Source organism: Glandiceps talaboti, chromosome 3, assembly GCF_964340395.1.
Source record: "Glandiceps talaboti chromosome 3, keGlaTala1.1, whole genome shotgun sequence".
In the NCBI taxonomy this organism is placed as follows: domain Eukaryota; kingdom Metazoa; phylum Hemichordata; class Enteropneusta; family Spengelidae; genus Glandiceps; species Glandiceps talaboti.
This window is the reverse complement of record NC_135551.1, coordinates 5,211,582-5,224,690: the sequence shown is the minus strand read 5'-3', so window position 1 is coordinate 5,224,690 and position 13,109 is coordinate 5,211,582. Positions and strand designations below refer to the sequence as shown.

Sequence of the window (13,109 nt, the reverse complement as noted above, 5' to 3'; positions counted from 1 at the left end):
TTATAATTCACGTCAAAAGTGTGTTGAACTTCCGTGCATATATACTTTATTGGTTCAAATTTCATATGGAATAGCATGCCTCGTGTTGTCTTACAGAGCAGGCTAGACTGTATTTCCAGCATATGTAAGGTAGTGTGTTATCATCACAAAAGACGGCATTTTGAAAAGGCACAGGGGGAGGGGAGCAGACAGAATGAGAGAGAAACTCTGAAGAGTCACATACTCTTACAGTCATTACTATTTTATAGATATAAAGAATCCTGCTGTTGGCAACATTCGCCAAAATGTTTTAAAGTATTTCGATTGAAAATAACAAGTGGTAAGAAAAACATGATTCAAAGATCTCACAGATTTTGACATGACTACAGTGCTGAAAGTTTTAGTGTATACGGGATATTACAGGTTCAACACATATTTACGTACTTGATTTCATAGCCTATTATACAATTTATTATCTATAGGACCTTATTACTGTAGTTTACATATATTATTTATTTAATGGCTAGAACTGGTTAGATTTTGTTAAACATTCCATGGATATTAATGTGAGCTATTTACATAATGAATGGTTGTCAGTAATTAGGCTGTCCTAAGACTGCACGCTTCATATTCAATATAATTTGGTGCATACATTGCTGATAACAAAAGTGCTTGTGTCATATACAGTTTGATAATATAGCTTGTATTTGTAATGATTAATTTGCAAAATTTTTGATTTTCAGTAATTAAGTTATAACTTAGAATGCACGCTTCAAATTTAATATAATTTGGCACATACTTCAAACATAAAGAGAGAAGTTGTGAGCATTTTGCTCACGGTTTGCCGCACACACGAGCAAAAAGTCATTCGAGGCAAAAATTATCAAACACGCTAGATATTTGGCTCACAGCCCCGAACGTTCGAAATCTCATGAACATTTACGCGCGCACATGAGCTATCTGCTGAGGAAAATGGCACGAATGACTTTTTGCTCAGCACTTTGCTCGTGTGTGTGCCGGGCTTTAACGTCATTGAAATCATGTGTAATGCTATATGCAAATCTTTCGATTCCACCAGTCAAAAATCGTGGTTTGGCTCAGACACTGCAGGGACCGGTGGTTTTAGAAACAGGTGTTCTCTCAACCTGATAACATCGCAACGTCTTTGGCTAACGTTGTAAGACGCTGGCATGCAAATTATAATGAGATGTCAAGTGTCAATTGAAATAGTGAGTATCATGTTAAATCATCCTGAACATAAAGTTTGCCCTGTATCAAGACAAACCAGACCTGGTCAGTGGCCCCCTGCCCCGGGCATTTACCTCAGTATCCAAGCGAATATGTGTGTCTGCCAACATATCTCTGCATAAGTTAAAGTGTAGGTAATATAGCCATACAGTTGCATAATAATATATTGACTCGAGTAAAATTTTGGTATTGAAGACAATTGTCAAGGACTCTATGGCTTCTGATAACGTGTATGGTTTGAAATTTTAGGCCACTAAATGGCCTCCTACATGTCCTTATTTTCGAAAATGTGCTTACCGTGGGAGGGGGACACCCCTCCCCCACCCCACTAGCTATCATGGGAGATGCTGTTTCTACCAGAATTAAGATTGAAAGAGAAAACTCTGCTTTTTGTTTTTGACCAAAATAATTTCTCTCCAGGTCCCCTGCCATAAATTCTGACCCCAGCCTAAACCAAGGATAAAGAGAAATAATTTATCGCGGATCATGTGACTTTGAATGAGATATGTGATTGGTTAGAATTATAATAATATGGACGTTTTGTATTGGGTTGAAGTGGCGATTGTGTCGTCAATGCAACGCCGCCTTTTGGTAGTTTCTCAATGTCCTTGGTAAAAAACTTTAATTTGAAAGACCTCGTGGCCAGAGTTAGCATTTTGAGGTACAGTAGTTACAATGAGTTAGGTGCCTATGTGATATAAACTGCTACAATCTATATACAGAACACTCAGAGAGATATTTAGCGCTAAAACAGAAGCTACGCGGCCTCATTTGAGTGTGGCGCTCTTGCCACTCAAAGTAATATCGGGTCACGTGACACAGAAAACCCCAAGGACAAAATCTGCAGTTACATAAGTCACATTAGGTTTGTACGAATCGTACTAATAAAATTGTGATTTTAAATGAAATATTGGATGGCTAGTTTGTGTATCTCTAAGGGCTTCGATTTATAAAGTTAGCGATTTTGAGTTTAAATATTTGTTACTAACATTTGAAAAATATGGTGTATCTTTAATTAATGAGTGAATGTCGTCTTCGACAAACAAAATTGATTTTTGAATGCGAGAAATCAAATCGGAATATCACTTGAATTGGCCACTTGATGTCACGGATTGTTTATTATCATTTTCCTTGTCTCCGTATCTATAATTGTATATGTGTCATTGAATTTATCTTATCAGTATTAGTCTTCTTTGATAGCTTTGATTTTCGAGGGGATCAATGGAAAGAAGGGTTTCACATAAAGATATTTTGATTATCACAAGTGTAAATATCTGTGGTTAAATTACAAGGGTTAAAGTATTTACTCCTCTTCACTATGTAACTTAAAAAAAATAGTTAAGCATACTGTATCTTGCTGTTTGTGTACCTACTATAAAGCACGATTCTTTTCAGATATCACGTATACAATATACCAAATGAATTCAATGTATAGAAAAGGCACTGCTAAGCAACTAAAGGTTACAACATGTTGTGCGCCATCAGCGTTTAGAATAATATATCACATAAAAAATTGATTACCAATGACGTTAAGGATGGACCTAGGCCAAAAAAAATGAAATCAAAAATCAAAAACTAATAAAGATAAAATTAGGTTTCAAAATAAAAAAACCCCAACAGTTTATGTTTCTGTCATTACATGGAACCTATGTACTGAATGTAAAAGATGGTCCAATATAACTAGGTAATCATGATCAGCTTGTGTTCAGTTTTTAATGCCTAGTCAACTGTAAACGATAAGTCTATCTCGCTGTCAGTTGATTTCACAATTTTCCGACCATACTGATACATCTCCATAGTTACAATGACGTCATAATGGCGACACTATCCTCAGACCGATCGCGAATTGGTATGCCGTGTTGTGTTTCGTTATATGTAGAGAGGGAGAGAGCGAGGAAAAATAACTGAAGTAAAACTATATCTGGAAAACGTTATTTCTAGAGACAATCTGTTTAATATTTAATTACATAATTGGTATAAATGTTCGTGATGGCGTCATTATATCAGAAGCTATTGGCTCAAATGAATTCTGGCACAGACTATTGATAAAGCTCTTGTATAATGGTTAACACACTGTTTATACTGATTATCATTTTGTGAAATATGTAATTAAGATTTTCGTATTTTAAAAGTTTTAATTCTAATTGTTTTCGAACAGTCTATTTGCTACATGAATGACGCACCATGTGATAAGTTCTTGAGGTCAATTCTCCATGTATAATTTAGAATAGGGATTAAACAATTTCCTCGCTTCATGAGTCAGACGAGCGTTTGCATATCAGTGTACATATCAATATAAATATTGATGACAGATTATACTTAACACTCAGAAACATTGAGTAAATGTATAAATACATGGTTTACAAGTAGGTGTATAAGCACCAAGGGTAAACTCCAAAAATAGTCAACTAGAGCCAGTTAGGCCGTTATATAGTTTGATTTTCATTTTGTAGAGAAGTATTCTCACTGGTACCTTGACGAGCTACTCCTATATGAGAACATAGTATAGTACTAGCAACGAAAAGTAAACAATCGTGTCATTTAATCTGTTGTTTTTCTGAGAGAGCAACACGTAATGTTTACATTATACTTTCGAGTGTACCATTTCTTATCAATCCATCGCAATGCAATGGCTCGCCTTTTAAAAATTGCCAGTGTCTCAACTGTTTGTGCAACCCTTGGCTGTTTAGTCATAGTATTGAACTTGCCTTCTCGTCACAATGTTGTGCTGTACAGTCCGGCCAAAATGTCCTGGAATAATGCTATGAATATTACAGAGACATGTAAGTACCTCTTGAATAGTTACTGTACTTAAAGTCATATTTGTTGGTTGTTGCATTGGTTTACACCCCCGAAAGAAAGTACAAAGTGATATCAACCAAACAGTTTATTGATTTGACTGCAGTGGAATATTTTTTGTGAACGCCACCGTCATGTTTAATTCTATAAATGTAGTCTAAATATTTATAATGCTTAACTAGTGCAGAAATCGTGAGATCGAATGGTTGCATTTCCATTAAGTTTTACACCATTTGAGGTATGTTATATTTGGACATATCATTCACACATAGTCAGCGTCGATATATCTGCACTCACTTCTTGTACAGAGAATACAATTATATAATAACATTTCTGGTAAGACAGATCTCGATAATACTTACCGACCCACCCACTTACCTAAGTACCTGCCTACCAACCTGCCCAACCTACACACAGACCGGCATAGTCATGTTTACCTACCTACCTCCTTCCCTCCCGCCTTGCAGATAGACAGACAGACAGACAGACAGACAGACAGACAGACAGGCAGCTTTAGGCAGGCAGGCAAGCATACATACATACATACATACATACATACATACATACATACATACATACATACATACATACATACATACAATTACCATGAGTAAATAAATTAAGATAGTAAATTGAATATTATCTTAATAATAGTAAGACAATAGTAAGTGTATGACCTCGTATGATTAACCAGATTCTCGTATACATTTATTTTGATGAAATTCATTATTCATGATACTATCTCTTGCGATTTGTCTGCATAGCTACAGTTAGGAAATGTACACAATTTACGGTTAAACAAATGTTGTAGCTCCTCTTACCCTCTCTTCTGGAAAAATGTTAAGCCCCGCCAAATGAAACTCGAGCATTATTTTAGCCACCCCTTCTGTCACCTACACTAAAGTGGAGATATAAAATTATGTGGTATAATATGATACATTAAAATAACAGTGATAGCCAACATCAATAATACTCTGAATGAGATTACTTCCCACAGGATGTCGATTTCACACGCATACAGAGATGTCTCTAATTAGCTCTAACCTATACTGGGAGGTACTTAGCCAGACACCGTCCATCTTGTTTTAGGAGAAAGACAATTATCCTTGATTGCTACTGATTGGAGAGACAACTCCAAAGGTGAAAAAAATGAAAATAAGACAGTGTAGGAGGCATACAATATCAAACCATAGACATACTTTTTTGTCTTACAATAGTTGAATATGGTAATAAAATACCAGAATTGAAACAATTATGCTATACATTACATATTATCTGGAAGTATAGTTTGATGTGGCAAAGCTGAAAGATATTTTGCGGATGTGCACTTGGTAATGACTTCTCCTGAAGTTTAATTTGGTTCCAAAAAATCACGAATAAAGAGCAAAACATTTGAAGACTTTCAGACTTTGTTTTTCAGGGCCACCAAATATTCTAACAAGAGGTCTGCCGTTTTATCAGTAAATGTTTTAATATAAGAAACAAGATGTAAATGAGGTCGAATGCATCTTCGGAGTCACTACATGCAACAGGCGACCTCACGTTGAACGACTTTTTCTGTTTTTTTTTGAGTTTCACTCTCTGACATTATTGCGACTTGCTATCTTCAAATGAAGGAGACTTTCAAGACTACTGTTACCCACGGAAAATGCACATTGCATGTGAACTTCGTTTGTTCTTTCCCGCACAAAGAATTTTTAAAAGTTAAAATTTTCAACTGGACACATTTTTTTATTCAATGTTAAGCCAGCGTACAATAGAGATATAAGATACATATTAGCGAGGAGTTTGTGTAGTCACTTTTGACTTTTAGTGAACCACCAATTTAAATCGCGCATGCTAGGAATCATCACGTAAATAACGATTTTAATAACTGTTACGTCGCTATGTATTCAAAAAGTCGCATTTTTCTTGCTTTTTCCACCAAAAATCTCAGGGGGGGGGGGCAGCTGCCCCCCCCCCTCGCAGGATACGGTACTGAGACATACATGTAATACGTACGCATTTTTATTTTCTGTCCCTTTTTCCAAGTTTATTCAATTATATTCTCGCTAATATTACTCCAACAGTTCTTTATGGAAAGTGTCTCATCACCGTAAATACAGTGCTGTTCCGAAGGTGTTCACCGTTCAAATGGCAGACGGGCCGGACTAAGCGTGTGTGTATCCACATAGTCAACCAATCAAATTACTCGGTTCGACCCACATTCTCGTTTCCTTTCATTCATTAGCTGTTCTAAACTAAATATGCATACCAAATGTGTACATCCGAATTATTATTATTATTATTTTTATTATTTTATTTATACTTGGTTTAAAAAGTAGCACAGGCGTGCCAATACATCCGAGATGTAAAATATGAATAAAAACTACAGTAAAACCGTCAGGAAGATAAAATATACATCACAAGAATAAATTATATACCAAACAAAACAAACCAACAACAAAGACTCAAAAGACACAGTCAACACTAAAATCTAGAGCTGATAAATAAAATGATGGAAATCACATTGCGAAAGACTATTAAGTCGTCCAACAACACTAAATTACAAGTAAAACATGGGTTGAGAGACATTGCCTTGCTTTAAATTGATGGTTGAGAGACATTGCCTTGCTTTGATATGAAAGTAGAATACACCAAGAGGGTCAAACCATTCAACCTAAAAAGTCTGATATGAACCTCTGTCACCAGATTTGTTCTTTGTCTCATTGCGCTTTCAATCCAATAAAGCCAATGAACAATCAATGCAGTTTTTTGTTTCTTTTTGGATCGTGTTTTTCTCTGTCGATTTGTATGTTAGATATCAGTGTTGGCCATGATATCAATCTCTATCCAAATGAGTGTGTAGTGCAGCGGAGCACGAGGTTGGTGCAATATCTGCGCTATAGCCCATTATCCGCACTGTAGCTCATTAAGCAGCTTACAACACGTGCACGTTCGCACTAATCACATATTATTGAATTTGTTTGGTTAAAGTTAGCTGAATAACAACATCAAAAAGCTGAATCCCCACACTACTGAAAGTATTGGAAAGATTATGGTTTTTGAATGGCCAGAGCAAGCACACCTGTATGTGGGCACAAATTGGCCAATCGGATTTGATCTGCAAATCATTGTAAAACTATGCAACAGGCCAGTGATTAGTCAATTTATTTCAACCATATGGCACTTATATAACACTTGTTTCGATCAGATTTGTAATTCCGGGATGTGATTTTGATGTGAGAGGACAGTAATGCCGTGGGTATTATATACGATGTGGGGCGATTGTGGATAGTAATCTAGTTTGTCTTCTCCATGATGTTGAGAACAGACTGTTCAGTACAATTTAATTCTCGTGTCCTCTAAATATTTACATCAACTACATTTTTTTTTCTTTTGTCGACAAAACTTGAATCCGGCTCTGTGCTTCTTAAAATCGTACGTGATTGTACTGAACACTAGGTTATCACTATCGCCCCTTTGTAAGTTTGATAACGTCTTTAATAAATGGATATTCAACGTCATTTCACGAACCATCAATTTAGTTCTGGTATATATGTCGAGTGTGGTATGTTTTTCAAAATCTGCACCGCACTCGCATTTTATCAGATGAAATGTTCTCTTACTTTATCACCTTCTCGAATTATCAAAACCTACGAGAATTGCCAGTAAGATGGAAACATTGTTTACCAATGTTCTGGCACTGTTGTTTGGGTGTAAAACAACACTGTATGATCGTCAAATCGATTCATACTTTACTCTAACTGTGATGTTACAGTTCTATTTTCGACCTGTAAAAAGACCTCCAATTTGATCAGCATAAATTCTTTGTGGCTCACATTTAAGCAAGGCGCAGGTATTGGAATCTATTTTTGAAGTGCAATTTGTGACATTTGAGACTAGTTACAATACTTGTTGCATTGGGTTTTCTTTTGAGCTTTTCATTGTTTGTGGGTTTGCACTAAAGTTATCTTTGATTGAGAACCCCGGAAGAATGAAAAGCATAAAAAAATACAAAGTAAAAACTTGTTGCATGAGAATAATGACTTAGAAAACTAACACAAGTTATTTAGTCTGTGCTTTAATTAAAATTTGATTAAATGTTTAATACAAAAACATGCATAACTTTACTAGAATACAACATTGTCTTAATATTGTATTGTACCAGTGCAGTATCTGGATATACTATCGTACCAGTGCAATATCGTGATATTGCACCGAACCAGTGTAGTATTAGACAATGTGGATACAATCGTGTAAATAATATACTCGTGAAACAAGTATATTAGTATACTTCCATACCACATAATGAAGGTTCAGTTGCAATCGAACACTATCTTAATTTAAGACCTGTACTTGACCCTCCTACCAACGTATTTCTGAGATTGGCTGAACTTGTCCTTACGTGTAATTATTTAAACAATAATGTACGCCCTCCCAGGCCATAATGGACGAAAGCAAACTTTGAACGACATAATGGGCGAGGTGACAACCGAGCCCATTATGGACTGCAAAGTTTGCATGAGTCCATTATTCACTGGGAGGGCATACATTATTGTTATTATTTTATAGTTTTGCCAATTCCAGTGAATTTGTAGACCGAGAAACTCAAAACAACGTATAATATACACAGCGCTGAACATCGTCTGCCATGTTTGGCCCGGAAGCTGAATACTAATCATAGCGACATACGTACATACACGTACACACACATATACACTTCAATGAACTGCTGTGAACAAATTTGTTTCATGAATGCGTTGTATTTTTAAACAGTAGAAATGACAACCATAAGTAACAACATACATTTAAAAAAAATTTGGAAAAAATTGCCTTACGGACATAAGCTTGTATTGTTATGCTCGTTCCGGGGCCGCGATGCCCAATAACGGAGTACATTATCAGTAATAATGTACAGCGATGACGTCACAAAATTCACTGGAATTGCTAATGCTATAATATAATTTACCTTTAATGACAGGTATGTTGTGCAGAAACACGGCGTTGCTATGGGAAGTTGTCTTGGTCCTAGTTATGCTTGTTTATTTATGTCTTATCAGGAACACCTTATTTTCAGTTCGTATCAAGGGATCTTACCTGATCTATATAAACGATTTAATGATGATGGCGCTTGTGCAGCTTCACTCAAACTTGAGGAACCTATGCAAACTACATGTGTAACTTTAATCCTGCTATTCAGTATACTATGATATTTCTGAACTAACTAACTAACTAACTAACTAACTAACTATCAATTTCTTTGACATCTCCCTTAGGATTGATGGTGATGATATAGCTACATCTATACTAAATTAAACCTACTGATTCACATTCATATTTGCAGTATGGTTCATCACATCCTACTAAGTGTAACGATTCCATTCCCTATTCACAATTACTTCGTTTACGTCGTATTTGTAGTAGTGATTTGGATTTCAGAGAAATGTCTGCTGAATTTTGCACGTACTTCCATCAACGTGGTTATCCAGTGTCGGTTACCAATGCGGCTTTACTTAAAGTGTCATCTTTGTCTAGGGAAGCTTGTGTCAAATCACATGATCAGATGAGTAATAACGATCGTCCCATATTGGCTCAAACATACCACCCCTTTTCCACTAGAGTTAAGAACATTATATACAAGCATTTTATTATCTTACGTTCTAATAGGGTTAACAATTCATTATTTCCTGAAGCACCTTTAACAGCTTGACGTCGTGATACTAATCTTAGAGATGTGGTGGTCCATACAGAACAACATGGATTAGAAGTTAATGCTGGTTCATTTCCATGTGATCGTACTCGATGTGGTACATTTCGTTTCATTATTAATACTAACAATGTTTTTGGCCCTAAGAACAGTGTGGCTGTTACGAGTAGATTTGTTTGTATTAGTACTAACGTAGTGTATTACATTACGTGCCAGAAATGTGTTTTTTATTTAGGTTCGACTGTACTTCGTCTTGGTGATCGTTTCTTGGAACATCTCCGTCTGACCAGACAAAAGAATCGTAACTATCCCGTATCTATGCATTTTATTACCAACGATCATAGTGTATCAGATATGTCTATTACAGGAATTTGTAAGGTTACTGGAGATGAGAAACATTTGAGGTTGAAGGAAGAGGAAATCATTTTCCGTCTCGGAATGCTGGAACCTCTTGGAATTAATAGATTATTCACGTCATTTCCTGTCTAATCACGCTTATTTTATATTGCAGGCGTGTTCTATTTGTTCTTTTTGGTGTGTGCGAATTTTATAACTTTTCACACGTATAATCGTTAATCTCGCGAGGTTGTCGTTCTATTCCATAACATTCAGATATAATCAGGTGTTTACCTAAGTCTTGCCTTTGAATTCCTTGAAAAAGAATGTTTATTCGAAACGTCGGATTACATCTATTTATTCGTACTGTCTCACAAGTTCCTTATACATTTCTTTCTACATACACACATACATACATACATACATACATACATACATACATACATACATACATACAGGTATCGTTGCAATGAAGTAGTATTATTTTGAACATGAACGTCATCTTAACTTTCAGTAAACTGCTCTGTAAGGTTTCCCAACTGGAGCAGTAAGACCAGACCCCTCGTAGCCTTAGTGAGTTTTCCTGGATCAGGGAATACCTGGACTAGACATCTATTGGAAATTGCTTCAGGAATTTACACTGGATCTATTGGCAATGATCGTGGTCTCTTTCGTGGAGGTGCGTAGAAACTGTTTGTCGTAAGAAGTTCCTCTACCTTTCGTTACTATAAGAAAATGCAATGTTTGTTCACGTCAATAGGTTTTCCTAAATTACGTAAATGAGTACTAACTTCAAGTCAAAATATCCACCACTGTATTGACAAGTTCAATAAACAGTATACACACTGTCGAATGTGGCGCCCTCGTATCATAAATTATGATATATATACACACGTTTGACTTCTCATGACTGTTATATTTTCTTGTTTACATTCTGCGAAACGTATCATTCATAACTGAAAACTTCTCAGTCCAGTTTGAATGTGCTTTGGACAGTGTAAGAACTTGATACTTGTTATGTTTATAACTACTACGTAACAAACTGAATATTAAAAGGGAACAAGTGTGTTAGGCTAATTTTATCTTTAGCTTCTTTCCTTTACGTACAATAATTAAACCGAAAAATTAATTTTAACCAACCCTTGGCAGAGGTTAAGATATCACAAATAACAAATTGGCGCAGAAGAGGCCTGATGTACACTAGGGTGATGCATTGTCGGAAAATATAGAATGAGCCCTGTCTCCACTTAGTTCCCTTTAAAATAAAAGAGATTCATAGCACTAACTGTTGTCTGTTAACTCTGTCATTAATCCCATACATATTGTCCCATAACAATAGGTTTTCGTGGACAACTTGAAGATTATCGCAAAGGCAACACCCTCATCGTCAAAACGCATAATTGTGATATCAAACATGAGTTTTCATCTGCTATTTTGCTTATTCGAAATCCGTACAATGCTCTAATAGCTGAATACAGAAGACGACATGGTGGTCAGGTATCTCGATTTCCACTACAAAATATTACAGGAAAATGTAAGTATAAATTGTCTTAACAACTTTGATATGCACAGCAATGTGTAGAATTTCAACTGATTAGATGTTGAATGAGAAATATGGTATATATCAAATATAGCTTGAATGGTTTGAAATTCTTGAAATGAGTAAATAGAAAAAAACAATCTGATAAAAACAAATAATAAACCATAATACAGCCTTGGATAGAAGTTCACAAGGAATAGACCAATAAAAGTTTTGTATGTTAACATAATATGATATTATATGTTTAAGAATGACGTTTTGTTAAACTCTACTTTTTGTTGTGTCTTTCAAATATTATTCTACTTCATGATGTCATGAGTTGATTAGCGGAGCTAGGTATAAAGTGCACGAAAGAGCATATAACTACCGAAGGATTGATTGTGTTATATATACCTACTTACATTATAACAACCAAACAGTGTAGAGATAACATTTACCAAACAACTAAATGAAAGCACCATGTAGTAATATGCCATCAAACCGATCAAACGGTGGTAGGTACGTGCACGCTCTCATCTATGTTGTATAATTGGTAACCAGTAGGATTGAGGTTGCAATGTGAATGCTTTAATCCTATGCGCTTATTAAGGCTGCAATGGATTCTATGCTGTTCATGGAGTTGGGCGTTGTTTCATGTCTGTTGATTTGCTGACGTGATTAAAAACATAAATACATCATCATTCACGCCTACCTACTTTAACCAACATATTGCAACATCATATCTCAACTTGTAAGAATATGGTTTATGTTGTCACTATGCATGCAATAATTCTAACACTGTACATAGATTTATAACATGTCTCATACTGAAACATAAGAACTATCTATAGAAGCATTGGTAGATTCAGATTTTAGACAGTGGTGTCAATTTTAATAAGCCTAAGGTATAACAGGATACTATTTTTTTTTCAGATTGGGAAGAGTTTGTCGCAAAACACAGTTCATACTGGCAAGGATTACACAAATGTTGGTTGACTGAAAAAAGACGTCTTTTAGTTGTTTACTATGAGGACCTGAAGAAGGATACCATATCAAATATCGACCGTATGATGTCATTTCTCAACCTTACGTTTACAGCAGAAAGGCGGCGATGTGTTGAAGAGAACAAAGAAGGTAATTTCCATCGAAAACCAACCAAGAATCGTAAAGGGTCAAGGTTTGATCCCTACACAAATAGTTTACATAAATTGATCAATGGGTACATTACGTACATAGATCGTATCCTGAAAGAAGGCGGTCATAGCCCTATACACCCTGCATCCAAACTGTTATAAGATATGTCCATTATGTGGCATGTATACACCATAGAATGTTTGAGATAAAATGTCACCAGTATAGGCCATTACTATGATTTCAGTTTCATATCTCGTATATTGGGTTTGCTTCTACTAAAGGGTCCAAAATGAATAGACTGTTTTCTCGGGAGTGTTGTTCCAAATGCTTTTTCATGTGTGAGATATGCCAATAAGGTAGTAATAAATGTAGACAAGGGAAACAAACAATCTGAGGTAATAGGAA

At 35.7% G+C, this 13,109-nt stretch overlaps 1 protein-coding gene across 1 annotated transcript; it reads left to right on the top strand.

Annotated features, from left to right (window-relative positions):
• Nucleotides 1-3,973: 3,973 nt before the first annotated feature.
• LOC144432695 (sialate:O-sulfotransferase 2-like) lies at nucleotides 3,974-12,865 on the top strand. The gene is made up of 4 exons (XM_078120960.1): nucleotides 3,974-4,010; nucleotides 10,566-10,730; nucleotides 11,391-11,585; nucleotides 12,504-12,865. The coding sequence occupies exons 1-4, from the start codon at nucleotides 3,974-3,976 to the stop codon at nucleotides 12,863-12,865; spliced, it is 759 nt and encodes a 252-aa protein (XP_077977086.1).
• Nucleotides 12,866-13,109: the final 244 nt, after the last annotated feature.

Coding starts and splice junctions, on each gene's coding strand:
- LOC144432695 (XM_078120960.1), top strand. CDS start 3,974: ATGTCCTGGAATAATGCTATGAATATTACAGAGACAT. Junction 4,011..10,565: donor TATGAATATTACAGAGACAT/GTAAGTACCTCT, acceptor CTTAACTTTCAG/TAAACTGCTCTGTAAGGTTT. Junction 10,731..11,390: donor TCGTGGTCTCTTTCGTGGAG/GTGCGTAGAAAC, acceptor CCATAACAATAG/GTTTTCGTGGACAACTTGAA.